At 44.3% G+C, this 27,356-nt stretch overlaps 2 protein-coding genes across 10 annotated transcripts in view; one reads left to right on the top strand and one right to left on the bottom strand.

Annotated features, from left to right (window-relative positions):
• The window catches only part of WDFY4 (WDFY family member 4), a 285,801-nt gene that overhangs the window by 215,588 nt on the left and 42,857 nt on the right, over nt 1-27,356 (top strand). The gene's annotated exons all lie outside the window — the stretch shown is intronic.
• LRRC18 (leucine rich repeat containing 18) lies at nt 523-27,356 on the bottom strand. 6 transcript variants are annotated; one of them, XM_035267714.3, is made up of 4 exons: nt 27,262-27,356; nt 22,426-22,523; nt 18,446-18,536; nt 523-1,509 (listed from the first exon to the last, which is right to left on the bottom strand). In XM_035267714.3, exon 4 carries the CDS (start codon nt 1,427-1,429, stop codon nt 662-664), a length of 768 nt encoding a protein of 255 aa, XP_035123605.1. In that variant the 5' UTR covers nt 1,430-1,509; nt 18,446-18,536; nt 22,426-22,523; nt 27,262-27,356; the 3' UTR covers nt 523-661. The 6 variants fall into 6 exon arrangements, with proteins under 6 accessions (XP_035123605.1, XP_035123607.1, XP_035123604.1 ...); XM_035267716.3 differs by having other exon boundaries at nt 523-1,506; XM_035267713.3 differs by lacking the exon at nt 18,446-18,536.

Here is a 27,356-nt window from a genome sequence, read left to right as displayed (position 1 = left end):
ATGAATGTAGTAGGATGGGAGTGAAACTTCATTAATTCACAGCGAGTCAGAGGTCTGCAGGTTTAGTCAGGAAAGCTCCTAGAGGAAGTTATACAAGCTCAGTTCAGAGAGAAACCATTGCTTTGGGCCAAGAGGCTTTCTGCGTATTGATGCCTTCATGATAAAACCTGCCCATTTCTGTGGCCCATCTTTTTCCTTACCCCATAGTCATCTATTCTCTTATAAACTCATGCTCTGAGATTTCTTGCCTTTGAAGCTCAGACCCAACCATTTCCAGTAAATAGCTCCACATTTGGGAGCTAGTGGTTGGCTCTGAAATGCCAGCAACAGTCACTATGTGACAGCATTAGCTGCCCAGACAGCAGTAGGCCATAGAACTCTGGGGACAAGAGTAGGACGAACATGGATAGCCCCTTCCTGACTCACTGTGCCTGTAGTTGTGAGTGTGCATGCAGAGGAGAGAGAAATGTGTGGAATGGCAAGGAACTGAAAGCCCTTCAATCAACACAATCACACACCAAGGAAGTAGGGAAAGGAGCTTTATGGGCTTGGCTGGAAGAGCTGTTGCAGTCACAGGGGAGCCTTGGTTTCCTGTGGATGCAGCCCATTGCCCCCTTCCCTCCATCTCTTTTCCCCTCCTGCCTTAGGGTCAGGGTCCCAGTCACCTCCAGTCTTCCTGGGACTCCTTGGCCATGGAATTGGGTAAGATCAGGTTGGAAAAGATGGCCTTTCTCGGCGTTGTCGTGGCCATGGTCTTGATTCTATTCAGCTTGTCTCGGGCAGTTTGGCATTTTCTCAGGCATGCCGCACACAGATCCTTCTCCTCCACCAGATACAAGTTCTCCAGCCTCCTGATGGAGTCTATGAACATTTCCTTCTCGTCTGGCTTTGGAAAGAGGTTCCGCTTTGTGTTGAGCTTTTTCAGCTTGGGGAGCTTGGAGATGCTCATGGGGATGGTGTTCAGCAGATTGTCATGGAGCCCTACCTCGTGGAGCTCCTTCAGGGCCCCCAGCGTGGTGGGCACGCTGTCCAGGTGGTTCAAGCCTAGGTTCACAGTGCGGATGTTCTTGAGTCGGTTCAGCTCCACAGGCAGCCCGTTGCTGGTCAGCCGGTTGTTGCTGACATTGAGGTACAGCAGGCTGGTCATCTGGCCGATGGACTCAGGCAGCCTGTCGATGTAGTTGCTGTGCAGGTCCAGCCACCGAAGATTCTGGAACTTGGAAATGGAGTCAGGGATCTTCCTGATCAGATTCCGGCTAAGGTCCAGCTCGTCCACGTCATTGAGGCGCAGGATGCACTTGGGGAAGGTGGTAATTCCCATCTTGCTCAAGTCAAGGCGCTTTCTCCCATCAAAAGTGATTTTGATGCAATTCTTGGCCACCTTGAGGGTAATCTTCTTGCCCTTGGGGCCTTTCCCACCCTTAGCCATGTTGTTTTAGTAAGTGGGTGATAGAAGTTCGTTGTTCTGATTGGATAGTGATCAGTGTGAGGAAAAATCATGAGAAACTGCTGAAAGATAAGAAAACATCTGGTTAGAAGACTCCAGAGGGCACTGGGCTCTCCCACATCATGACGCTTCGCTCTCTAATGGTTTAAAAAGCAAGAAAGAGGATGGCGGAGAGAAGTCAGGGTGAAGTGGACCCAGCCTAGCCATAGATCGTCAGCAAACTATGTGCTTTCTTCAGATTTTAACTTCTTGGTTGTTTGGTTGTTTAAATAGGAGGTGCAGGGTTGGCCTAAAGGACACTAAATGTCCCCCTAGCTGTGACGTGCCATTCCCTGACTATAAATCCCCTCCACCATCCTGGACTGTCACATATGCTCCCACCCAGGGCCGTGTGTGTATGTGTTCTTGGATATCTGCCCCTTTCTAGACCCCCACATAAAGCTAGGCTTTTCTTAAGTTATCATACAAGTTTCTGGGGAGGGCTGCTGAGTTTTCAAAGCCAACAGAAGCCTGGATCTTACAGAATAGGGTGGGTACTAAGACCAACTTCTCACATCCCTCTTTTCTTCATGGGCTCAGAGGAACTAGTCAGGCCCAGGCTACAGTGCAACAGGAGCCATGCAGAAAAGCCTGTTGCTCAGCCCAGGGGTAACAGGGTGTGCCAGCTCTGCTACTCACAATCTTCTTAAATTCCCAGTGCTTCAGTTTCCTCATGAGCACACAGGGGGATGGTGGGTACTGGCAAAGCTCACGGAGAATGCTGTGTTTTCCATCTCCTACTCCGTCCCCCCTCCTCTCACATCCTTCTCACTGGACTTCAACTCCTCTACACAGACACTTGATAAATCGCCATGACTGCCTCAGTGCAGGGAAGCAGAATGTTGATGTGATGTGATGGGTATTCTGGCTTCTGCATGCCTGGCTTAGGAGTCCAGCTCTGCTACTCACAATCTTCTTAAATTCCCAGTGCTTGAGTTTCCTCATTTGTGAAAACAGATGCTCTTATAGAGCTCTGAGGGGGTATAAATTATCTAATACTATAAAGCACTTATAACAGTGCCTAGTGCATAGTGATAGCTTGATTAATGTTAGTTATTAAAAATTGCTCTACATATTGTTTCTAATCCTCAACAACAAGATCCACAGCATTCCCCTTATCGTAGAGAGACCAAGGCTCAGAAGTGAGGAAGGTCTGCAGCCAGGAAGAGGATGCAACCCTGTTCTGTTAGGTTCTGAAACCTTGTTTTCTTTTCCACAACTCAGTGCCTCCTGCTTGCAATTTTTTTTTTTTTTTTTGGACTGAGATTTCCAAACCAGGCAGATGTATGCCCTTGGGAGACACAAAGTTGCATTGCCTCTGTTCTCTGCAGGGATGTGCAGGGAGAGGTGCTCTACAGTTTCCATACTTATCACCTATACCTTTTATTGTGACCCAAGTTCATATAGCATGTGAATATTGAGCAATCAGGCTCTGCAAGCATATTGTCACATGTTTTCCTCACCCAGGAATCCTCAGTGTCAAAGAGAAATGTGTACAAGCCTGTCTCACACTCGTGATAAGTGTATATCCCACTATCACCACTCGTAGCTGAAGAGTCACAGGGTCCCACCCTGTGCAAGGCCTGCTGGATCACAGCCCTCTGGGGTAGATGGTGGTCTCCACAGTAAACCAGTGACAGAATTCTTAGCTCTCGGCAAGCAATGACGTTCATTTATACAGGCCTTGTCAGCTGACCCTGTTCTTTAAAAATGGTGGACCCCCACTTTCAGGCATAATTGGCTGGTTTCCAGAGCCGGCACTATATTCACCAATATGGAACTGTCTATATCACTCAGCTGTGAGAAACCAGATGGGATAAAGCAGCTTAAAAAGCAAAGTGGAGTCCAAGTCCAGTTAAGATTGGGTATGCTCACTTGGTCCCACCAAACTCCTGAAAGCAAGTAAGGCCTTGGGCAGAATGCACGGGGAGGCACTCTGGGGACTCTGAGATAAATGGAGAATGGAGAAGAAATCCATAACTCAAAGTAAGGACCAATCTGGCCACAAGTTTCCTGTACTCCCTTTTCTCCCCTTAACCATTTCTCTTGGCCTGGACTCAAGGGCAGCCCAGAACACGAAACTTTGGACCAGATGAGGACAGAAAGATTTCTGTTTCTAACAGGAGCCTCTTTTTCTGGTCCAAGGAACAGGAAAGGGAGTTTTAAGGTTCAGAGACAGTGGAGAAAATCTGTTTTGTGCTCTGTTTTTTTGTTTGTTTGTTTGTTGCTTGCTTCTCTCCTGTCTCATCCCAGGCCACCCTGTGTCCCTGGAGTCATCCAGACAGGCACCTAGAAACTGGAATAAGAGGACCATTTTCTTTGATCAAACTGTGGTCCTCAGAGCTGAGGCTTGCTTTGTTTTCTCTACCCTACTGCCACTTGGCCCTAGAGGCAGAAACAGTTGCAAGAAGTGTGCATCAGATTTAGAAAACAAAATCCAGCCAGAAGAACAAGTCAGGAGAGAAGAGATGCCCCTGGGAGCCACAGAGTGTCAGAGAGATTGCAATGGAAAGGAACTCAGGAAAGGTGATTCTGAAAGTTGTGTAGCAACCCTGCACTCACCCTGAGCTGCCTCTCTTTAAAGGCAGATGTGATTTCTTAGTGTGTGAACATCAAAGAGTGTACTTACACCAACCTAAATGGTATAGCCTACTACAGACCTAGGTGCTTTTTAAAAGTAAAAAGTCCTGCTTTAAAAATACCTGTGTGTGTGTGCAGTCATGTGCCACATAATGATGTTGTGGTCAATAACAGATTGAATATACGACAGTTGTCCTGTAAGATTATGATACTATAGTTTTACTTTACCTCTTCCATGTTTAGATGCACAAATACTTACTCTTGTGTTACAAATGCCTATAGTATTTAGTACAGTAACATGCTGTACAGGTTTGTAGCCTAGGAGAAATGGGCTAAACCATCTAGTTTACCTAGGTCTATAGTAGGCTATACCGTCTAGGTTTGTGTAAGCACACTCTTTGATGTTCACACAATGATGAAATCGCCTAAGGATGAATTTCTCAGAAGGTGTTCAACCCAGACTGTGACAGTATCCTTTATAAATGAAGGCAAAATAAAGAAATTCTCAGATGGGTGAAAAATAAAAGCTTTTGCCACTGAGTTGCTGTGAAAGAAATGCCCAAGGAAGTTCTTCAGATGAAAGGGAAACTGTGCTAGAAAGAAACTTAGAATTTGGGGGATAAAGGAAATGCAATGGCAATGCTAAATATCTGAGTAAATGAATATTTTTCTCTTCTAAATACCTTTAAAATATGTGTGCAATTGAAAGAAAAATAACACTGTGTGATGGAGTCGAGGTATGTAGATGTCATACATATGACAACTACTGCATAATGGGGAAGGTGGCCAGGCCTACATGGTGGCAAGAGTTTCACACAGCTTTTGAAGTGGTGAAAGATTCATTCTAAGAAGGCTGTAAAGTTAAGTATGCATACCTTAATCCTCAGAGCAATTACTAAGGAAATACATAAAAAGATACGGTAAATAGTAAAAAGCTAAATATATAAATGGAAATAAAACAGATTTTAAAAATTCAAATAAATACAAAAGAAGGAAAGAAAAATAATACAAAAGCAAAATAATACAAAAGCAGGAAAAGGGAACAGAGGGGGCAATCAGAAAACAACTATTAAAATGATAGACTGAAATTCAAAACATAGCAATATTTACATTAAATGAAAGTGACCAACATACACCATAATCTTGTAAAAAAGACACAATTATCAGAATGGATTGCAAAAGAAAAAGATCAATTTTATGTTATCTATAAAGAAAATCTACCTTAAATAAATAAAAGTGAGTTGAACTAAAAGAATGTAAAAAGACATACCCTGCAAACACTAAAAGAAGGATGTAGTGACTTTATTATTATTAGGCAAAGTATATTTCAGAATGAGAAAATTTAGCTGAAGTAAGAAGATCATTACTTATTAATAAAATGAGCATTTAACCAATAAGACAAAAAAAAAATCCTAAATATACATGTACCAAACAGCAGAGCTTCAGCTTAAATGAAGCAAAAATATAAAATTTAAAGGAAAAATTGATAAATTTACCATTAGAATTGGAGACATCAAGACTTGTCTCTCAGCAGTCAGTAGAACCGGTAGAGAGAAAATCAGCAAGGAAAAGGGTTTCTCAGCCTTGGCTTTATTGACATTTTAGACCAGATAATTCTTTGTTGTCAGCAGGGATGGGGTGGTGACGGGGCTTGTGGGAAGACCTGTCTTGTGCATCATAGAATGTTTAGCAGAGTAAGGCCAGAACATTCTACCCACTGGTTGCCAATAGCTGCCCACTAGTTATAACAATCAGTAATGTCTCTTGACATTGCCAAATGTCCACTGGGGAGCAAAATTGCCTGGAGATGAGAATTACTAGTATAGAATAACTCACTATTACCATCAACCAACGGAATCTGACATTTACAAAGCACTCTCCCCAGCAACCACAGAATACAAACTCTTTTTCAAGTACATATGGAATATTCACGAACACAGACTATATTTTAGGTCATGAAACAAACCTTAATAAATTTACAGGAGTTCAAATTGTACAAAAAAGTACAAGCTGGTTCTTTGAAAAGATTAATGAAACAAATAGCCAGATTCACAATTTAAAAAAAAAGAAAGAGAAGGCAAATTACAAATATAAGGAGTCAAAGGGAGGATTTACTAAAACCCAAAAAGAGAACAATACAAACAACTCTGAAAAAGAGGAACTTAGGTAAGATCAACTAAGAACTACTAAATATTTGTGAAGGAATGAAAACCCAAATAGACCTCTGTTTGTTGAAGAAATTGAATTCATGATTAAAAACCTTTCATAAAAGAAAACCCAAAGCCCCATGTTATTAATAGAATAGAATGTTGATGGAATTGCTAAATTCCATCAAACATTTAAAGAAGACTGTCTTGGTGCACTCAGGCTACAGTAACAAAGTACCACAGACTAGGTGGCTTATAAACAACATAAATTTATTTCTCTGTGTTCCAGATTCTGGGAAGTCCAAATCAAGTCATTGGCAGATCTGGCACGTGTTAAGAGCATGCTACCTGGTTTATAGGTGTTTTCTTGCTATGACATCACATGGTAGAAAGAGAGCAAAACAGTTGTCTGGGGCCCCTTTTGGTAAGGGCACAAATTTCATTTATGAAGTCTCCACCCTCATGATCTAATTTCCTCTCAAATGCCTCACTTTCTAATACCATCACATTGGAGGTTAGAGTTTCAACACAGAGATTTTCAGGGGACACAAACATTCAGACAATTGCAAAGACATACTAGCAATTTGACATGATCTTTTTCAGAAAAATAGACTAGAGAGCAATTCTCAACTTATTTTCTGATCTCAGCATTACCCTGATGCTAAAATCACACAAAGACAATATAAGAAAGAGATCTTCAGACCAATAACCTTCATGAACGTAGTTATAAAAATCTTCAACATAATATTAGCAAATTGAATCCAGAAACATATAAAAAGAATATAATTGACAACTCAAGCTTACCCAATGCTTGGAAATCAGTTAATGTACTATATTAACAGACTAAAAAGAAAAAAAAATCTTATAAATTTATGCAGAAGAAACATCTGACAAATTTAACATCCATTAGTCATTAAAAACTCTCAGCAAACTGGTAATAGAGAGGCTCTTCCTCATCTGGCTAAAGAACCATCCACAAAATAAAGCTAGAGTTAATATCATACTTGGTGAAGGACTGAAGCTTCTCCTTTGAAGTTTGGAAATAAGGCAAGAGAACACCCTCTATGTCTGTTCAATAATACTTTGGAAATTCTAACCAGTGTAATAATGCAAAAAATAAAAGGCATACAGACAGAAAAGGATGATATAAAACTGTGCCTATGCACAGATAACATGATTGTCCACATAAAGAATCCCACAGAATTTAAAAAGCACTCTCGGAACTAATAAGTGAGTTTAGCAAGGTCATAGGTTATAAGGTTAGCACACAAAACCCCCATTGCATTTCCATATATTAGCTATTAACAATTGGAAACTGAATTTTAAAAAATAAAAATGCTCCAAAAAATAAAATACTTCTATATTTCACATAAGTAACAAAAACATACAGCATTTTTATATTAAAAACCTTAAAATACTGATATAAGAAAGCAAAGAAGATCTAAAGAAATGGAGAAACATACCCTGTTCATGAATTGGATGACTTAATGTCAACTCTTCCCAAATTGGTCTAATCAAAATTACAGGAGGATTATTTACACATATGAATTAATAGATTTTAAAATTTATATCAAAGGAAAAAAACTAGAAATGAAAAATAATTTTGAAAAAGAATAATATAGTTGGAGGATTATGCTTCCCAATTTTAAAATTTACCATATAGTTACAGCATGTGGTATTGGTGATGGGACCAGTACATAGGTCAATGGAACAGAAAGTAAAGGCCGGAAGTAGATCTACACAAACATGGCTAAATGGTCAATTGATTTTTGACAAAAAGTCAAACAAAGTTCAATAGAGAAGCAATGACCTTTTCAACAAATGGTGTTGAAATTGGTTATTTATATGCAAAAAATTGAACCTTGGCCTAATTAACTCACATTAACTCACAATGGATCATAGATTTGAATGTAAAATGTAAAACCATAAAACTTTGAAAAGAAAATGGAGGAGAAAATCATGACTTTGAGTTAGTCAAAAGCACAGTTTACAAAAGATAGCATTAATAAGTTGAACAAAATTAAGAACCCTGTGAAGGCCGGGTGCGGTGGCTCACAGCTATAATCCCAGCACTTTGGGAGGCTGAGGCGGGCAGATCACGAGGTCAAGAGATTGAGACCATCCTGGCCAACATGGTGAAACCCCGTCTCTACTAAAAATACAAAAAAATTAGCTGGGCGTGGTGGCACGCGCCTGTAGTCCCAGCTACTCGGGAGGCTGAGGCAGGAGAATTGCTTGAACCCAGGAGGCGGAGGTTGCAGTGAGCCGAGGTCACACCACTGCACTCCAGCCTGGCGCCTGGTGACGGAGTGAGACTCTGTCTCAAAAAAAAAAGAACTCTGTGGAAAAAAAAAAGTTGAATATGAAGTGGCAAGCTACAGACTAGAAGAAAACAGTGCAAATCACTTATACATAGATAGCTGGTATCCAAAATCTATAAAGAGCTTTTCAGCTCAGCACTAAGAAAGCAAACAATACAATTTTTTTAATGTCCAGAATATTTAAAGATAAATCTCACCATAGAAATGTACAAATACAAAAATCCACAGTACAAAGTTTTGGTAAGGAGGTACTGCAACTAGAGTTCTCATTCCTTGCTGATGGGAAAGCAAAATGGTACAGTCCCTTGGAAAACACTCTGGAAATTTCTTATAAAATTAACCATAGAGCTATTATATGATCTGGCATTTCCCCAGCTGAGTATTTACCCTAGAAAAGTAAAACGTATGTGTTCACGCTAAAACCTGTTCACGTGTGTTTATAGCTGCTCTATTCATAATTGTCTCAAACAGAAAAATAATAAACGTCCTTCAGTGGGTTGATTTCTAATACTGTCCCCCTTGTCCGCTGTTTCCATTTCCACGTGTTTAGTTCTGCAGATTGGAAATGTTAAATGGAAAACTCCAGAAATAAGAAATGTATACATTTTGAATTGCCTGCTGTTCTGACTAGTATGAGGAAATCTCAGGCCACCCTGCTGCATCCCACCCAGACCTTGAATCATCCCTTTGTCCAGTGGATCCAGTCTGTAAACACGAGTTGCCCGTTAGTCGCTTAGTAGCTGTCCTAGTAGTGACTGGTGATGCTGCCAATTCAGGTATGCCAAAGGGAGAGAAGCCTTAACTTGCTTCCTTTAAGTGAAAAGGTAAAAGTTCTTGACTTGGGAAAGAAACTAAATTGTATGTTGAGGTGGCTAACATCTACAGCAAGAATGAATCTTCTATCTGTGAAGTTGTGAGTAGCATATTGTTGAAATTGTTCTATTTTATGATTAATTATTGTTGTGCATCTCTTACCATGCCTAACTCATAAATTAAACTTTATCATAAGCACATGTTCCTATAGGAAAAACATAGTATACTATAGTGGTTTCAGGCATTCAGTGGGAGTCTTCGAACATATCACCTGTGGATAAGTGAGGACTGTAGTAATGGAATACTACTAAGCACAAAGTCTATTGATACATGCAACAATTTGGATAAACCCTAACGCATTTTGCCTAATTAAAAAAAAAATCTCAGAAGTCTACATGAATGGAATGATTTTGTTTATGTGACCTTCTAAAAAAGCCATAACTTTAGGTGCAGGACAGATCTGTGGTTGTAGGGATTAGGGGTGGGGAAAAGGCTTGACTAGAAGGGAGAGGCACGTTAGTTTTCTGGGTGATGTCACCCCCTGCACCCTCACAGTGGTGGTGGTTACATGAATCCGTGTATCTGTTAAAGCTTAGAGAACTGTGCACAAAGAGGCAATTTTACTGCAGACACATTAAGATATCATGTTTTAAAAAACTTTACAAAATAGTTGGGGCTCCATATTCTACTTCTGTTCCTCTCACTATGCCTGCTGGCTCATGTTGGAAGTCTGTGACTTTGTTACGTTGTGCCCCCACACAACCCAGTTCTACCCCTGGAAAGACATCCAAATAGGTAGCATCTGGGCACTGCTGTGGTCCAATGTGTATGTCTCCCTTGTGTGTTGCCAGGGGGATGTTGTGTACCACAGAGAAGAGCTGTTTACAAGCTGGCATGTCAGAAAAACGGTCTACTGTGCTTGAGTTGAAATCTTCATTAAAAAGAGATGAACTGAGATCAGGGAAGCCTATGCACTCACCTGAGATGTTTATCAGTGGCTTCTCCCCATGGTAGGTTTTCTAGATTTAATAAATAAAATTGCAGGATCGGCCAGGCGCGGTGGCTCAAGCCTGTAGTCCCAGCACTTTGGGAGGCTGAGGCGGGTGGATCACGAGGTCAAGAGATCGAGACCATCCTGGTCAGCATGATGAAACCCCGTCTCTATTAAAAATACAAAAAATTAGCTAGGCATCGTGGTGCGTGCCTGGAATCCCAGTTACTCAGGAGGCTGAGGCAGGAGAATTGCCTGAACCCAGGAGGCGGAGGTTGCAGTGAGCCGAGGTCGTGCCATTGCACTCCAGCCTGGGTAACAAGAGCGAAATTCCGTCTCAAAAAAAAAAAAAAAAAAAAAAAAACAAATAAAATTGCAGGATCCCCAGTAAAATTTGAGCTTCAGATAAACAACAAATAGTTTTTAGTGTATACATGTCCCAAATACCGCATAGTCCTGTATTGTATTTCCAACCCTATCCCATGGGCCTAAACAATTAATAAATTTCCATTTGTCTGTGGTTGTTATTAGTCGTTTGGGACTGATTTAAGCTGTGTCCATGTGCTTACTCAAGGATTCATTCATTTGTTCACTCACTGTATGTGCATATTGAGTGCCTACCATATATCAAACCTCTGAGCAATATAGATAAACAGTAAACAGACCTGGCCCTCAAGTTGAAATAGTTCAAATCTAGACCCTCACTGATTTTGGTCACCAGATTCCCCTCAACACCCAAAACCTGGGCTGCCTTTTGGTTTTCTTCTACTCTCTAAGAAAAAATTCAGCTCAGGGAGGCTAAACACACTGAGCATGGGTTAGAGAGAATCCTGGACAGGAAGGGGTCCTTCCAGCAGACAGGAGATCCAGCCAGTTGGGCCCAGCTGCTCCTACTGCCCACAGCCCACCCACACTGTGAGAAGAAGCCCTCTTAGCTCTGATAAATGGTGATGAGGAAGCAGCGCAGAGCTGGATATAGAGAACTCCTCCATTAAGGAGCCTCTCTCCAAAGGGCCCTTTGGCTCTGAGCCTGCCCATTATTCACCTCAAGGTAAAGTGAGGGCTGGCTGGGATAATGTACTTCACCTCTCCAGCGAGCCTAGGTCCTGAGGCAGCCCTAGGGCCAGATGGGGCACTGTGAGCTTCCATCCTCTCTGTGCTTCTCCCTGGGGCCCTGGCAGGGACCCTTGCTCTCGGTTATAGAAGGCAGAGTATGTTGCATGGCTCAGGGTCCATCCTGACCCCCTAAGCTGCCCAGTACTACTAGAAGCAGACCCAGTGCCAGAAGCCCGATCTCAGAGCCCCCAGAGACCAGGGACATGCCTTGTGTTATCCAACTCTATGTAGCCACTTCCTGCCCAGGGTAAAAACTGGCAAAAAAAAAGGGAGAAACAGATGATCTTTTGTTCATCTTTTTGAAACTGGCTAGATATCCTGTTATCAATTCATAGAATTTTTGAAATGTCAGAGTAGGATCAACCCACACAAGGAAAGCTAATAGTTATAGTGAGAAAGATGTAAGTAGATAAGCAGATAGAAGGGTGAATAGACAGATGAATGAATGCATTTATGTGTTGCTAGATGGATAATAGATTTCATTTCACATGAACAGCTTAGAAGCTCAAATTTAAGAGGTTTCTAAATATACTGGGTGTTTTTGTTCTTGTACAATTGGCTTTTATACTTTGGAAAAAGTGGACCAGTTGGTTTTACTTTAATTTCTAATTAATTTTTTCTCTCTAGTCATTGTGAATCAAACAGCATGGTAGGACACCCCATGGATATCTAAATTTAAAAAGTAATGGCAACCAATATATTAATGCCGTCCAAATATTTGCAAGCATTTTCAGTTGTTATTATGATACAGGAATTTGTCTGTTGCTTCATACACATGTATTTTGATGACATTTTTAGGCAAGACTGCTTTGTTTCTGTATCTCTAACATCTCTAATTAGCTTGCTAACACAATCTCACAATAATAATTTCAATCTTTCAACTGATCCATTGAGATCCCCAAAGTCACTGCCGTTTCACAGCCAGTATTTGGGACTAGCTTTACAGGAGGTTTCATGTCATGTGGATGAGAAATATCCTTTGCTTGTGGTTCATCTATTAAGAGGAAATGATGCAAACTTCCCTCAACAACTCACTCATTCAAAAGTAAGCACGTTTGTTCTCTCTCCCAACCCTCATATTTACTGTGCATGTAACAGCCCAGCTCACCTAGCTGTGACCTCCCGAGTGGCTTCAGGTCATTCCCTGTGTCTTCTGCCCCTTCTAGAATGGGCAAGCTCCTTCTAAAGAGAGGTGGGGCTGTATCTTCACAGATGGAGTCCATGGGAGGTGGAGACCTGTGCTGTCATGGTGGGTCCTGTGCGTATAATGGGTGTGTTGGGAACCTCTGAGCAGGCCTCCGAAATCAGCACTAACTTTTGATTCGGACATAGGTTGGAGAATTACCACTTGTCCAGTGATCATTCTGGACCAGAAACTGTGTGCTGTGCTACTCGCTCTGCAGTGTTACCTAGATTTAGGAATATAGATTCCTTGGGGGTATAAACATAAAGTGCTTTAGTTTTTTTCCACTAACTGCCCCAATGTGAGCCCTGCTTCCCTGTGGGCAGAAGGACAGATTGCCAGAAAAGGAGAGATTAGAGGTGCAGAGAGGATGGTGCAGCTCACAGAAATAGCTCCACCACACTCTGGGCAGAGCTGATGGGAAGATGATGGCAGGAGAGAGATGCAGAAGCAGGGGTTGGAATCTTACAGGGACTCCACGGTTTAGGGGGGTTCTCACATCAATTTTGGAAATACTGCCAATGTCAAGAGCCCCTTTCCATCATTCATTCATGGTACCAAAAAAATTGCCTCAAACATGCTGCTGGGCCCTTCATGTATATCTAATCTCCAGAACAACCATGCAAAATATCAACGTTATTTTTGCAATAAGAGAGTTGAGACTCAGAGAAGTTAAGTGACTTCCCCAAGGTCACACAGAGAGCAAAGAGTACAGCCAAAGTGAAACCTTAATATGTCTGATACCCAAGCTGGTGTATAATCTTCTCCTCTCTCCATTGCCTGTGCTCCAGCAGTGGCAAATGCCTCATTCTGGGGATACTTTGCTCACCCCCACTGCCTCCAAGGAGCGGAAGCCATTCTGGAAATCTATGACTCTCAGGCTGAAAGCCACGCCCACTTAGACACAGGAAATTAAGGAAGGCCACTGGCTCTCCTTGGCTTCATGCCTCAAGAAGGCTGTTCCTGTTTTGCTGGAATCTCTGACATTGGAACCAAGGAATGTCAAGAGTCCCCAGAACTCTGGGTGATGAGACATTTGCTCAAGTCCATTCTAATTTGGCATGTGTTGGCCTGAGAACTGCAATGTCACCCCCCCTGCTAAATGAAGAATGGTGTGCACTCTGGCTGAAGCAGCTAGCCAACTCAACAGAGTGAGGAGGCAGAGAGCCAGCCTTAGCCAAAGTCCCTGCAGAGGTTCAGTAACGCAGATATCCCACTGACCTTATGGAAGAACTAACCACGGGCAAATAAGGTCCCTGAAGAAATCACTTCAGTGTGACCCATTGCCTGCTCACTCTACTGCCCAGGGGCCAGTATGTAGGATGCTCATTTTCATAGATGTATCGTATATAGTGGGTGCATATAGAAATATGTACATATAGTATGAATGTTAATGATATTTTAATAGCATTAATGGAGTCATTAAACTGTAAGAGCTTGGCAATTGACAATGAAAGAGAGAAAGAGAAACAGTTTATGGGGCACACATAGTGCTATGAGTGAGTTCACTTCATGGGCATGTGTCCCCAAGTGTGTGGCAATGGAGGCAGGAACCGGTTGTTCCTCGGCTCCTCCAGTCCCTGCAGGATTAAAGCAGTGTGAACGCCTTGCCACATGGAGTGTGAGTCAAGAGTGCAAAGACAGGCTTTTCATGCAGCATCGCCCAGGAACATTGGCCAACTGCATTCCCCCATACTCGCCAGAGAGGCAGTGACTTCTTTTGCCCTGGAGGGCTGCGGGCTGCTGTAGCACCCCTGTCTCAGTATGCAGACCACCAGAAGTTTGATTTTTACCATGTGAGCTCACATGAAAGTCTAACCTCTTGGAAGCTACTTCTGCTGTTGCCAAACAGCGGCCATCTCCATGTGCTGGTCAAATGATGCCTCCCCTGCACTCCTTTCCCCACCCCACACACATCCTCAGACCCACACTAAGAGGTCCATCATGCCCATATCTTCATAAAGTGACTTCTTCTTTGTCATTCCAGTCATCCACACCACTCTCCATTGTGGTAGGAATATTCCTCCCATTCTGGGTGGTGTGGGGGAAGGGAGTGTGTATGAGGAGTTTGTCCCGGCTCACACAGCTGCCTTATTCCAGCACTGCTGTAGGAAATGTTCTTCCCAGTACATCAAAACTTCCACCCCCGTGTCTGTAAAGCAGCAAACAGAGTGTCTGTATAAAAATTCTCAGGTTCACTTCATTTGGCAGTTATCTGGTTAATTTGATCAACCCAGCTCTAAGTGTCTTCCTGGGACATTACACATTTATAGCTTTGTCTGCTCCTAGTATTATTTACTTCTCTATCCTTAGCACCGGCTCGGCTCTGCACATGTGCTGCCTGGAAAGCCATTAGCTGTCAAACTCCCCCCTTTCCCCTATCGGATAATAAGAATTTAACTTTTATTTGGAGCAAAAGTTCCCAGGAGGTCACATGGCCCAATAACAAAAGATTATGATTTCTTATTCGTTTAATAGCATCTATTTTGTAATTCTGCATGTACTCTGCTTTAATTGGATTTGTTAAAGAAACAAAAGGGAATAGGTGCCTTACAATTAAAATAAAATACTAAGATGATTAGTTTAACAGACTAGAAATGCCTTGTTTCTCCACCCTGGGTTCAAAACACTCAAACCAACCTCAACAGAAGCAAAAGTCAAAGAGCCAAGGCAGACCTGGCCCCTTTAAAGTCCATGAGGTGAGCAGTGATTCCATTCTACCCAGTGTGTTTTAAGTGTTGCTATTGCCAGCTCCTCTCCTCGCGCAGATGAGGAAACTGGGCCTCAGAGAAGCGGTTTGGCAGGGGGAATGTGCCAGGGCTTTGGTCGTGGTGGGTGTGCCCAGCCCCCTATTTACCTTCCCCATGACCCTGGATGGTCTCCTGAACACCACAAGCTTCAGCCTGCACTCATGGAAAGAGGATGTAAAAGTGGCTATTTCCCCAAGGTCAGGGGAGGGGAACATATGGCCCTTGGAGGCTTTGGCTGTGGTGTGTGTGTGTGTGTGTGTGTGTGTGTGTGTGTGTTTGTGGAGGTTGGTCCAGGAGGCAGCAGCATGGATGGGACCACACAGCTGACCAACTGTGGAGCTGGGACTCCAGGTGCCAGCCGGGTAGAAACCCCATTTAGACCCTGCAGCCCAGCACCCTTATGGACAGCAACCCCCACTCCCTGAGTTCAGGCTTTCAGTTAATTTATTCTGGGGGACAAGAGGACATGTTGTTCCTTTGAGCTGCACAGGCCTTCTCATACCATGCTGGGGCATCTCGTCCATGGAGTTCTTTCTGCACAGCACATCCTCTAGTTCTAGTGAGAGCCCACTGGCGACACGACCCAAATTCCACTGTGACACCCTATCTGCTGCAGGGCAGCTCACAGCCCTGTGGCAGCTTTGCTGACCGCCTACCACCGGGGTGGGGGTGAAATGACTGAGAAGGGGGATGCTGAGGGTCAACTCTAAGGATGCAGCTGAACTTCCCACGGCCTTTCGAGGTCATCCACTCATCAACAATATTTGTTGAAAACCTATGATGAATGAGGCACTGTTCCAGGCAGCAAACAAAATGAAGGTCCTGCTCACATTCTAGAAGAAGAATCGAGCAAAAATAAAGTGTAGTGACAGGTGTGATGGATGTTAGAAAGAGAAAGAGAGTAGAAGAGAAATGGAAGAAGTGCTTTTTTGGAAAGGGTGGCCAGGAGGGCCCTCTTTGAGAAGAAGATATCTGAGCAGAGATCAGAGGAAGTGAGGATTCAGGGAGAGGATTTCAGATGGAGGAAACATCCAGGGGAAAGGCCTCATTGCAGAGAGAAGGGGATGGACAACAAGAGGAAGGAGTGGAGGACAGAGGAAGAAAGAAGGAAGGAGGAAAGGGAGGCTGGGAGAAGGCACCATAAAAGAGAAGTAAATAAAAAGGAGAAACCCAGCCCTGGGGCTGGTACCAGGCATGGAGTTGCACTGGGCTGGTCTCATAGCCTCTGGGCTCCAGACATGGACATGGGGTCCATGTCCTGGACCCTATACTCCAGCCCAGTGAGTGGGGGCATCAGGGGGCAGTGGACATAGCCTAGGCATGGGAGAGAGTTGACTGGTTGGGTTAGAAGCTGCCTCTGCCACGTGCCCCCTGAGGGCCGTGGCCAAGCCCCTGCTCCTCTTCTCTGACTACGCTCATCGTGCTGGTCTACACTCACTGCCTTGGTGAGCCCACCTCATCTCATTGCTTTAAATATGATCTATACACTAACAACTCCCCAGCATTTGGTTCTTGCCTGAACCTTGCTCCCCAATTCCGGACTCACATCACCTACTGCCTACTTAGCATTTTCTCCCTGGATGATGACAAGCATCTCACACTCTGCCTGTCCCAAGCCCAGCTCCCAGCCAGCTGCTCCACCATAGCCTCTTCCAGCTGGGCTGACAGCCTTGGCCTCTTGTGGACACTCAGGGCCCAAACTGTGGTATCAGACTAGACATCTCTTCTTCCATCCACCCCCAATGAATAATGCAGACAGACCTTCCCCCACACACTTATGCCACTTATTTCGCTGCACTTCTCCTCCACAGCACCTGGGACCTAAATGTAGTTTATGATGCATTACTTGTTATACTTGCATTTACTATCTGTCCCCCATTCTCCTCCCACACCTACTCCAAGATACATGGCCTGTCTTGTCCACTTGTCCATCTCAGTTCCTAGTACAGAGTAGGCCCTTAGTCAATACTAGTTGAATAGATACATTCTAGGTACTCAAGAAGGTCAATTCTGACTCCCATGCCCTCATGACTCCCAGGCCCTGAAAGGGTCTCAGCTCTCAACTGTGTCCCAGATTTCATAGCTGATAGTCAGCTGATGCGTAATCAACTTGCCCCAGTGTTTTTACATGTACTGTTAAAGGATTTCCAGAACATGAATATGTTTTAAGGGAGAGGTCCTTTGAGAAAACTCATGTTGTCACTTGCACACAAAATATTTGTTGGTCACTGAATGTGTACCCTCTTGGAGACAGGGATGCTTTCCAAATAGAAGCAGATGATGGCACCATGCATTGTTTGACCCTAAGAACAAGTGTACTAGGGGGCTGGGGACAGGTCAGTGGCATCGAATTTGAAGCCACTTTAATTGGGTTAGCCAAGGGGAGAAGGATGAGAGCCAAGGGGAGAAGGATGAGAGCCAAGGCAGAGGGACAGGATGAAGCAAAGGGACGGCTGGTTCTCTGGGAAGAGGCGGGACCAGGCTATAGAGAACACATGGAGGCCACTTCTAAGAATCTTCCTTTAGTAAATAAGAGCAAGACTTTTGATATAAACATGGTTATGGAAGCGCCATTTAAAATAGTAAAAATTAAATCAAAATAGAAACAACCCAAAAATCTAACAATAGACAATTGATTAAATAATTACAGTGTAATGTAATCATAGAACGACATAAATAATAAACAGAAACTAAAACAAAACAAAACATTATTTTCCGAAAATGTCAAAAGGCAATATGCTAAAGATGTCATGTTAGTGAAAATACATCTGTCTGCATGAGCCCCCTGTTCTCCGGCTCACGCACACCTCCGCACATAGAAAAGGGGAGAGAAGCCGAGAACATCAGCAACACAGCTCTCTGGAGGTGACGGTGCTGTGCCCTCTTTACTTTCCTTCTTATATGTCTACGTAGTTTTTAAATTCTCTGCAATAGATATAAAATCTATTTCTAACCAGGAAACAAAGTTACAAACACACATGCACACACATGCATGTACACTCACACTCCAAACACACATGTGCATGCGCACACACAATACCACTTCCTTTCCTGTTACCTGAATGCGGGAGGGGACAAGGTGGTGACGATGATGGTTTATTGGATCCAGATCTGCCTGGGACAGTTGCAGATGGAGGTTGTCCCCATCCCTGCAGACACAAGGATTGGGCAACAGGTGGAGAGTCTGGTTGTCTGAGGCAGCCAGTGCATCCTGAGTCATCTGTGAGCTCTTCATGGTGTCACAGAGCAGTGTGCAAGAGGTGGGCACTGAGAAGGGGGAGGAGCAGGCAGCCCGGGGCAAGTGTTCCTGTCTCCCTCCAGAGATGCTCTCTCAGAGCCAGCCCACCCTCAGCCAGCCATGGAGGGCCGTGCTATAAACAACACATGGCCTGCTAGGAGCGGGTGGCGGTACCGTGGTGCAATGTGGGGAGGATATGTCAAGCAGCAGCTGAACTTTCTCCCTGCAACCTGTATCTAGACATGAAGGACTGCGGGAAGACTGTGGCCTACTTTTTGAAGGAATGCTTCCAGTTAGTGGAGGAAAAGGGGAGTTTGGGCTCATTGCTCGCATGAAAGGCCCTTGTCTTTCAGGAAATGCTGCAATGTCTAATCCTAAATTTCTTCTGTAGAAACTTTTCCTAAATTCAGATTTCCTTTTCCTCCTTGAATCTACATCAGGTTTATGAGAAATCATGACTGAAGCACTCGACACCATTCCCAACAAGACAGACACCTTTCCTTAGGACTTTGTAAACAGACATAACTATTGCCAGGAGAGTTGAGAATGCTGTGTTCAGGAAAGGGCATCACCCTGGCAGCTTCCAGATAGGATGGTCACCTGTATGTGAGTCATGCCAGCTGTCCCTTTCCTGTTGTGCCTGAAAAGGCAGGTGGGTGGGCTGCAGGGAGCCTGGGACCTGTGAGGCAAATGGAAGTGAGCCCTACTCCCCTTCACTGCCAACCTAGGTTTAGCCTCGGAAGACACCTGAGCCCAGTTCATTGCTCTGCAAAATGGATTGGTCAATTGCTGGTTGTTTGAAGAGTGAATAAGGTGATAAAAATGTTAGGTGACCAGTGTGCAGTGGGCACTCAACAAACAGTCATCTGGCTTCTACCACCAGTGGCAGATGCTGGTGGGGAAAGCTGGGGGAGTCACCAGACACCACAGTCTCCATCACCTCCCTCAAACCAGCCGCTCTGGGCCACTCCCCACTAGTCAGGAATTTCAGGGGGAAGAGTTGGAGAGCAATCTTTGCTGATTACCAAACACAAAGTCTTTGCAACATTTCAAGCACTGACAAATTATTAGCAATAACATTACTAGTGCTTACAGAAAAAGAAATATAATAATAGCTATGTATAGATATAATTATGCCTTTACTCACGTTTAATCTCTAGAGCTTGCTACAGTCCAGTCTCCTCATTCACTCATCTATCCAACAATTCTTACTGGAGTGTACTATGCGTCAGGTCAGTGGATATGCAGTGAGCAAGGCTATACCTTCGTGTTTCTCATGAAACTACCATTTCAAGAGAGAGCAAATCAAGAAAAAGAAAGAGAGAGAACCCAAGGAGCATTGCAGTTGGTGTCAACGCTCTGCAAACGATAGCTGATGATGAGACAGAGAATGCCGAAGTCAGAAAGAGCATATTGGTGGGGATGTTATTAGTTCAGACTGAGGTGGGTGGGGAGCTCTTTCTGAGAAGGTGACATCTGAGCTGTAACTAGAATGCTAAGAAGAGGCTACATGGAAGGATTTGGGAAAGAACTGACAGGAAGAGGGTACAAGCCAGAGGGCGAGGAGGGGAGGGCTAAGAGCTGGGCAAGGGCAGCACAAGGTGGGCCGTGTGCTCACTAGTAGGGGACAACATAAGGCCCTCTAGAAGGACAACGCTGGCCTCAGGGAGGCAGCAGAGGGAGGGAAGGAGAGTGATGGAGACAGGCCAGCTTTAGGCAGGAGAGGAGGGAAGTCTGTGCTGAAGGCCATGGTGGAGGAGGGAGCATGCAGATCCAGGCTCCGTGGTGGAAGCAGAGCTGGTGGAACATTCTTCTACATTGTATATGTGGACTAGGCAAAGAGAAAACTCAAGAGCTGTCTGTAACTGCTAGAGAGCCCTAGCACTTCCTGTATCTTTTCCTTCCTTTTGCCCAGGACCAAATCTAAGTGCCTCATGTGTGTCATCTCATTTAATCCAACCACTCCACTTCACAGACAAAATGCCCAGGGTCTTGTCAAAGGCACACGCCTCGTCTGGAGCCAGCATCTGCTTGGTGCCCTTTCCTGTGGACTTAGCTGTCATCTGGCTTTTCCATGCATGCTTGGCTTTATAGTGTCCAGTGGTAACCGTGGCTCTCTTGGCTGCCCAGTAAGCTCCTGGCTCATCATGTTCTGCAGATGCTGGAGGGAGCTGAGCTAGATCCTATGGGAAACTTTATTCCTAGTCCAGGTCAAGCCCCGTCCTTATTGTTCATCCCTCCCCGAAAAGGAAGAACTCTTGTGTTATCAGACCCAGCTCTAGGGGCTGAGGTGAGTTCCATTATATGAGACTGGTAGGGAGCTCAGAAACTGAAAAGTTGGCAGTGAATTGCATTGGTGATGGGCTGAGAGTTGGTGAGGGAGCTGGCAGCAGAGTAGAAATGTGCATGCTTCAGTTGCACACCTTGTGTTCTAGGGTTTCAGAGACGTGGAAACATCACCTAGCTTTCACTCTCTCATCACTCTGCTGATAGAAAGGGAGAAAGCGCCTGAAGTCACCCTTGACACTGGGCAACAGTGAGAGACCATTGGAGGCCCAAGCGGAAGCCGGAGGCACCAAGCACCAGGCACTAACAAACCGGTCTCTAGACAACCATGGGACTCCGGAGCCCTGAAGGGTGGAAAGCAGCTGTCTCAGTGCCTCCCATCTCCCTTGGAGGCTGAGGCTCAAACCCAGAAGGCATGTGATCAGCCCAGCTTACAGGCCTGTCACAACCCTGTCCTCCTAGACCTGACTTTGCACAAGTTTCTTAACCCTTCTGAGTCCCCATTTCATTGTCTGGGAGTGTTATTCCATACGTGGTTCACGTAGCATCCATGATGTTGATAAATGTATTGAGAATTTATTATGTGCCAGACCCTTTGCAAAGCAACAACACTACCCAGTTTTTAGCACATTAAAATGAGGTTCCTGTTTCTATACGGATTCTGTGGACCACTCACTACAGGCCAGGCATTTTACAGACATTATAAATAAATCACAACCACCTGACGTGTCCATTTTCGTCTCCACTGGAGAAATACAGCAATTGAGGCTCAGAGAGGCTGAGAAACTTATGAGGAGTCACAAAGACTCTAAGTGAAACCTGGCTTTTCCCACTGTATCTGTCATAAAAATTGGGGCTTAAGTAGTGTGTTCCCAAGTGTCCCATGAAGAATCTCCTTTTTCAAGGCCCAGCTCAGCCTAGGTCTTAACCACTCATTAGTGGGTTCTAATGATCAGGATAACTTGCAGAAAAAGTTTACCACCAGACTTCTTAAAAAAAAGGATAGCTCTCCAAGCCCCATTACAGTAAGCAGTAATCAGGTTTCCTCTGCTGGGCTGAACCCTCCCGAAGGAACAGGCCCTCACAGTTTAGTTTCCTTAGAGGTGTGACTGGTCGGGTGAAAGCAAGCGGTTCAAACACATCTCCAACTGCCTGTAGAGCAGCAAAAACACTCACGGAGACCCAAACTTTGGAGTGAGGATCCTGTGTGATCCCCAAAGCCCCACTTACTCCCACGCCTCCCAGGCCCCGCCCCCTGCCCTGACCCCTGAGGACACCCACTGTTCCCCAGCTAGCTGCCCTTCCTGTCTGGGGCTCAGGCAAGCTTCCTCCCCTCCTAAATAATTCATTAGCTGGTGTCTGGGCTTTGTAAATAAACCACACTCGGAGAACAGGCATTTCCAAAGCTGCTTACTCTAAGGAGGGGAGGAAGAGAAAAAGTAGAGATCCAAGCAGTTGTTTGGCAGAGTTAAAGTAAATCGATAAACGTGGGCCACTACCGGCGCAAAACTTACCTGCTAGTCCCAGCTTCTCCGCCTCAACTGTGAAACTCTGTCACCAGGCAACAAGAAACATGAGACCTGGAGGTCATTAGCATAGTCTTGACGCCAGCCTGCAAAGTGAGAGGACAGAAGGCTCTAAGAAACTCAAATTTCCTAACAGCCTGGCTTGCCTGCCCCCAGGGCAGAGGGAACCCCAGGCCTCACCCACTGTGATTCCTTCCTCTGGGCTTTTCCTGGGGTTCACCCAGCAGTCAGGGGGAGAGGATTAGAGGATGGGGCAGAGTCCCTGTCCATGGCAACGGCGGGGGGAATGTGGCCACACAGGGAAGAAGCCACATGTTTCTCTTGAAAGGGACACATATTTCACTTTAATAGCATTCACGAAATATCAGTCCACTTTCTTCTAATTTGCAGTTTGCACAAGTATTTCTTTCCTGCTCTTTGTCTTTGAGAGGTCTTTCATCTGTTTATTTGAATTTAATTATTGCTTACCGTTTTCTTTCTCTTTGCACCTTTTCTCCACTATTAAATCAGAGTAGCTACAATACTGATAAAATCATACAGCCCTGTAATCATATTCTCTCACTTGATCGTATGTCATTAAACACTAATGTGCAGTTCTGAAACCTGCGGTCTTGAATGAACACCCAGCAGTGAGTCTTGTGCTTTGCTTTTCCTTCTGTTTCCGGCCTGGCATTATCATGAATAAGGCTGCAATTAATGTATTTGTGCATCTACGGTCTTTTATTTTTCAGTTTTTTCCTTACATTAAATTTCCAGAAATTGAGAAAAGAGAAAAACAAAATAAGTATGAAAATTATTATGCAGATGATAAAGCATTGAAGACAAATTAGAAGATGTAAATACAGAAATAAGAATTTTTTTTTTTTTGAGACGGAGTTTCGCTCTTGTTAACCAGGCTGGAGTGCAATGGCACGATTCTTGGCTCACCGCAACCTCCGCCTCCTGCGAACAGGCAATTCTCCTGCCTCGGCCTCCTGAGTGGCTGGGATTACAGGCACGCGCCACCATGCCCAGCTCATTTTTTGTATTTTTAGTAGAGATGGAGTTTCTACTAATAATGTTGACCAGGATGGTCTCGATCTCTTGACCTCGTGATCCACCCACCTCGGCCTCCCAAAGTGCTGGGATTACAGGCGTGAGCCACTGCGCTGGCCCAGAAATAAGAAATGTAAATGTTCTAAATTTTTCACCTAGTCATACATTAGAAAATACATTAATTAGAAAATAAGTGAAATAAATAATTTCAAATCCAAAATTAAATTTAAGTGGTAAAAATTTTGAAAAGTACAAAAAATGTAAAATGAAATTACTTCAATTTAGAAGTAAAAACAAAATAAATCTTATTAAATAAGTTAATTATAACATTTTTGAATATATAAACATTACCATAAGTCCAAAAAATAAAATACATAATTTAATTTAGACAGCAAATGGATTTAAATAAATTTGTGACTGAAGATGACTAAAAAATTAAAAATTACCACAAATTCTACTACCCAGTATACTTCTAATTAAAATATTATAAATACATAATTTAAACTTGAAATTAAATAATATAAAAATCGTAAAGCACATAAGCAAGAATAAAATCAATATCTAAAAAAGAAAAATATACACGATAAATACATTTTAATATGTCAGTATATATAAAACCTTATGAAAATTAAAAGCACTCATAATTTTGGCAACTGGCAATAACTTTGTATTTTATAAACTTTCAGATTATTTTTTTTTGAGACATAGTTTCAGTTTTGTTGCACTGCAACCTCCACCTCCCAGGTTCAAGCAGTTCTCCTGCCTCAGCGTCCTGAGTAGCTGGGATTACAGGTGCCCACCACCATGCCTGGCTAACTTTGTACTTTTAGTAGAAACAGGGTTTTTTTTATGTTGGCCAGGCTGGTCTCAAACTCCTGACCTCAGGTTACCTGCCTGTCTCGGCCTCCCAAAGTGCTGGGATTACAGGTCTGAGCCACCACACTTGGCCAACTTTCAGATTTTTAACCTATTTATAGCCTCGTATTATGGCATGGTTGCACAATAACAATCTGGTCAATTTATTAATGCTCATTTTTTAATGTCATGCCAACAAATGTAGGCCACTGGTGAGTTTGTCAGGTAACTGGCTTTTCATACATTAGGGCGAAGATTGTTGTTTGTTGGCATTTGTTTTCTTCAGCGTCAGGGACCTGGAGCAAGGTCTGATCCCGGCAGGTGCTCTGAACAGTCACTGTGTCAGTGTTTACAGTGGTTGCTCTGTGCCAGGCCTAGCGTAGACACCAACAGTGCATTTCATACCTCCCTGGCCTGTACACCACCTCCTTGCCCCATGCCTCCAGATCGTCACCTGTAAATGGAAATCGTGGCAACTTCATTGTGGCGACTTCATTGGGCCTTTGTGAAAATTAAGCAATAGGCAAAAAGTCTTCGTACTTTGTAATGGGTTAAACAATTAAGTGTTATTATTGTTAGGTCTAGAACTGTATGCAGAATTTCCACATTAGGGAAATAAAGATAGATAGGAAGTTTTAACAGAGAGGGTCAGTGAGCTGTTAGTCCAGGGGGGTATCTCTGGTTTGAAAGGGTCCGTCTGTCTCTGCATGGATTTCTAACGGCCTATTGCATGAGTCTGAAAAGTAGAGTCCAAGTTGACTCAGATTTGCTTCTTAGGAGAAATAAACGGGGAGAGAGGGAGTGTGTTTGGCTTCTCCCTGAAGAGCTCTGCCCCTCCCACATTCTGCCCCTAGCATCTCCCCAGCTCACGCATTCCCTACCCAGGAAGTCTCCCCTGGCAATAGCTCAGCAAAACTACTGTCCTGTCCTGAGGAATAGCCCACATCCATCAGCAGGCCTGTGTTTCCAACTTGCCCAGATGAGCGAATTTTCTTCTCATTGTGACTTGTGTATGCCCAGAGCTTCTTAACTCAAGAACCAAATCCCTCAGTCACTCACTAACCCATTTTACCATGTCCTCAAAACTGTTTTTGCAAATAGGCAATACAACATGGGAGAATTTGGAGTGGCGGCAGGATTTTGAGATGTGTCTGCATTAGCTCAGGGGCCCAGGTTAACCTGCAGGCCCTCCGTAGTTGTCTGCCATGTTAGGGCTACATCAACCTCCTAGTACCAGGTGAGGAAGAGGACAGGCAGAGCCCCCAGACTCCTGCCAGGGCTGAGAGGGTGCAGCCTTTAGCCAGATGAGTCCTTTGTTGAGAACCTTTGGTCTAGGGGCTAAGTCACTGTATCTGGAGGCCCAGCCACAGGACGCTCTGCCAGCCCCCCAGGGAGGATGAGCTCTTGGGTCGTGCATCTGGCTCCCTTCTCTACTCCACTTGCTCTGGGGGCCTGGTTTTAAGGTAGGGTGGTGGTGCTGGTTGGGTGGAGCTGGCCCAAGGGAGAAGAGCCAAAGCAGGACTATAAGGCAACTCAAGGCCAGTGTGGAGCAGGAAAGGCCCTAGGGCCACATGGCAGTAGCGCTCCAGCTTCTGAAGCTTGTCTAGGGGGTAAAGGGCAGAAATGCAGTTAAAAACAAAGCAGCATGGCTGGGCATGGTGGCTCATGCCTATAATCCCAGCACTTTGGGAGGCCGAGGCGGGTGGATTACCTGAGGTTAGGAGTTTGAGACCAGCCTGACTAACATGGAGAAACCCTGTCTTTATTAAAAATATAAAATTATCTGGGTGTGGTGGGACATGCCTGTAATCCCAGCTATTCAGGAGACCGAGGTAGGAGAATCAGTTGAACCTGGGAGGTGGAGGTTGCGGTGAGCCGAGATGGTGCCATTGCACTCCAACCTAGGCAACAAGAGCGAAACTCTGTCTCTAAAAAAAAAAAAAGGGGGGGGAGCGGGGGAAGCAGCAGCATAGGTGTAAATTACCCCTCAAAATATGAAAGAATTTGAACTAGCCACGAAGTCACAATGCAGAGATAATCTTTCTGTCTTTGAAGTCATCCGGCAGAGATGGATGCCTGTCCTGGGAGGGAAGGGAGTGAAAGGGTGATATGATGTCCCCTGCATGTCCACCCATGCAAGGCCACAATGAGGCAAGGCTGGGTAACTGTCAGAATCCTCTCTGGGTTTGTTTGAGTTCCTCTGTTCTTCTCTGCTCCACCCCAAGTTGCCCGCAGGCCCCAATCTTGTCCTGTAGCTCAGTGCAGGCCCCCAGCAAACCCTGAGGAACTCCTCAGAATTGTGTCCACTGGGCTGACAGAGCAGGTACCCAGGTTCCCAGGTTGCACAATTCTGAGGTCACCCAGAAGAGGACTGGCAGCATTAAGCAGGTCTTGACCAGAAGCAGGACCCACTCTGCCACTGCACTCTTCTTCCTCCCAGAGTGGAAAAGAGTCTCCCCTGCTCCTGAAACATGTCAACATCTCCAGGACCACGCCTGTTGAGTAGCTCCATGCCCACACCAATGCTAGCCTTTCCCAGACCCCTGGTCACACTTGCTCTCCCATGCTCCTGTTTGTTGCAAAGATGAGATGGCACATCAGAGAGGCTTGCTGTCTTGCCCAGGGGCCCCCATTGAAGTGGTGGAGGTAGAATTTGGATCCAAGTGTCCCTGACTTCACAGACAGAGCTCTTTCTCAGGCTGCCTCCTGCAGATTTCAGGAGCACATTAGAAAGCCAAGAGCCATTTGCAACATCTTGTTTAATCTAAAACTTACATGATAATGATGGATGATGGACGATGCCGTTTATTAACTCTTGCAATACATTCAACTAATCACCAGTTACCAGCAAAATTCACACAGACCATTTTGAGAGTCTGCAATCACCTTCAGACCAAAACAATTTTAAAACAATATTTTAAAAATAGAACTCACCTTTGGTTAGGTGTCCTAGCAATGCTGGTAATGGTGTCTTTCTCCGATGGTACCAGAAACGATGGAACTTCCTTGGAGCTCATAGCTGATGAAAT

The sequence above is a fragment of the Callithrix jacchus genome, chromosome 12 (genome assembly GCF_049354715.1).
Source record: "Callithrix jacchus isolate 240 chromosome 12, calJac240_pri, whole genome shotgun sequence".
Classification (NCBI taxonomy): domain Eukaryota; kingdom Metazoa; phylum Chordata; class Mammalia; order Primates; family Cebidae; genus Callithrix; species Callithrix jacchus.
Note: the sequence above shows the minus strand (reverse complement) of the source record. Positions and strands in the feature narration are given on the sequence as shown.

Excerpts from the sequence above, each read along its gene's own strand:
- LRRC18 (XM_035267714.3), bottom strand. The coding sequence starts at position 1,429 with ATGGCTAAGGGTGGGAAAGGCCCCAAGGGCAAGAAGATTACCCTCAAG.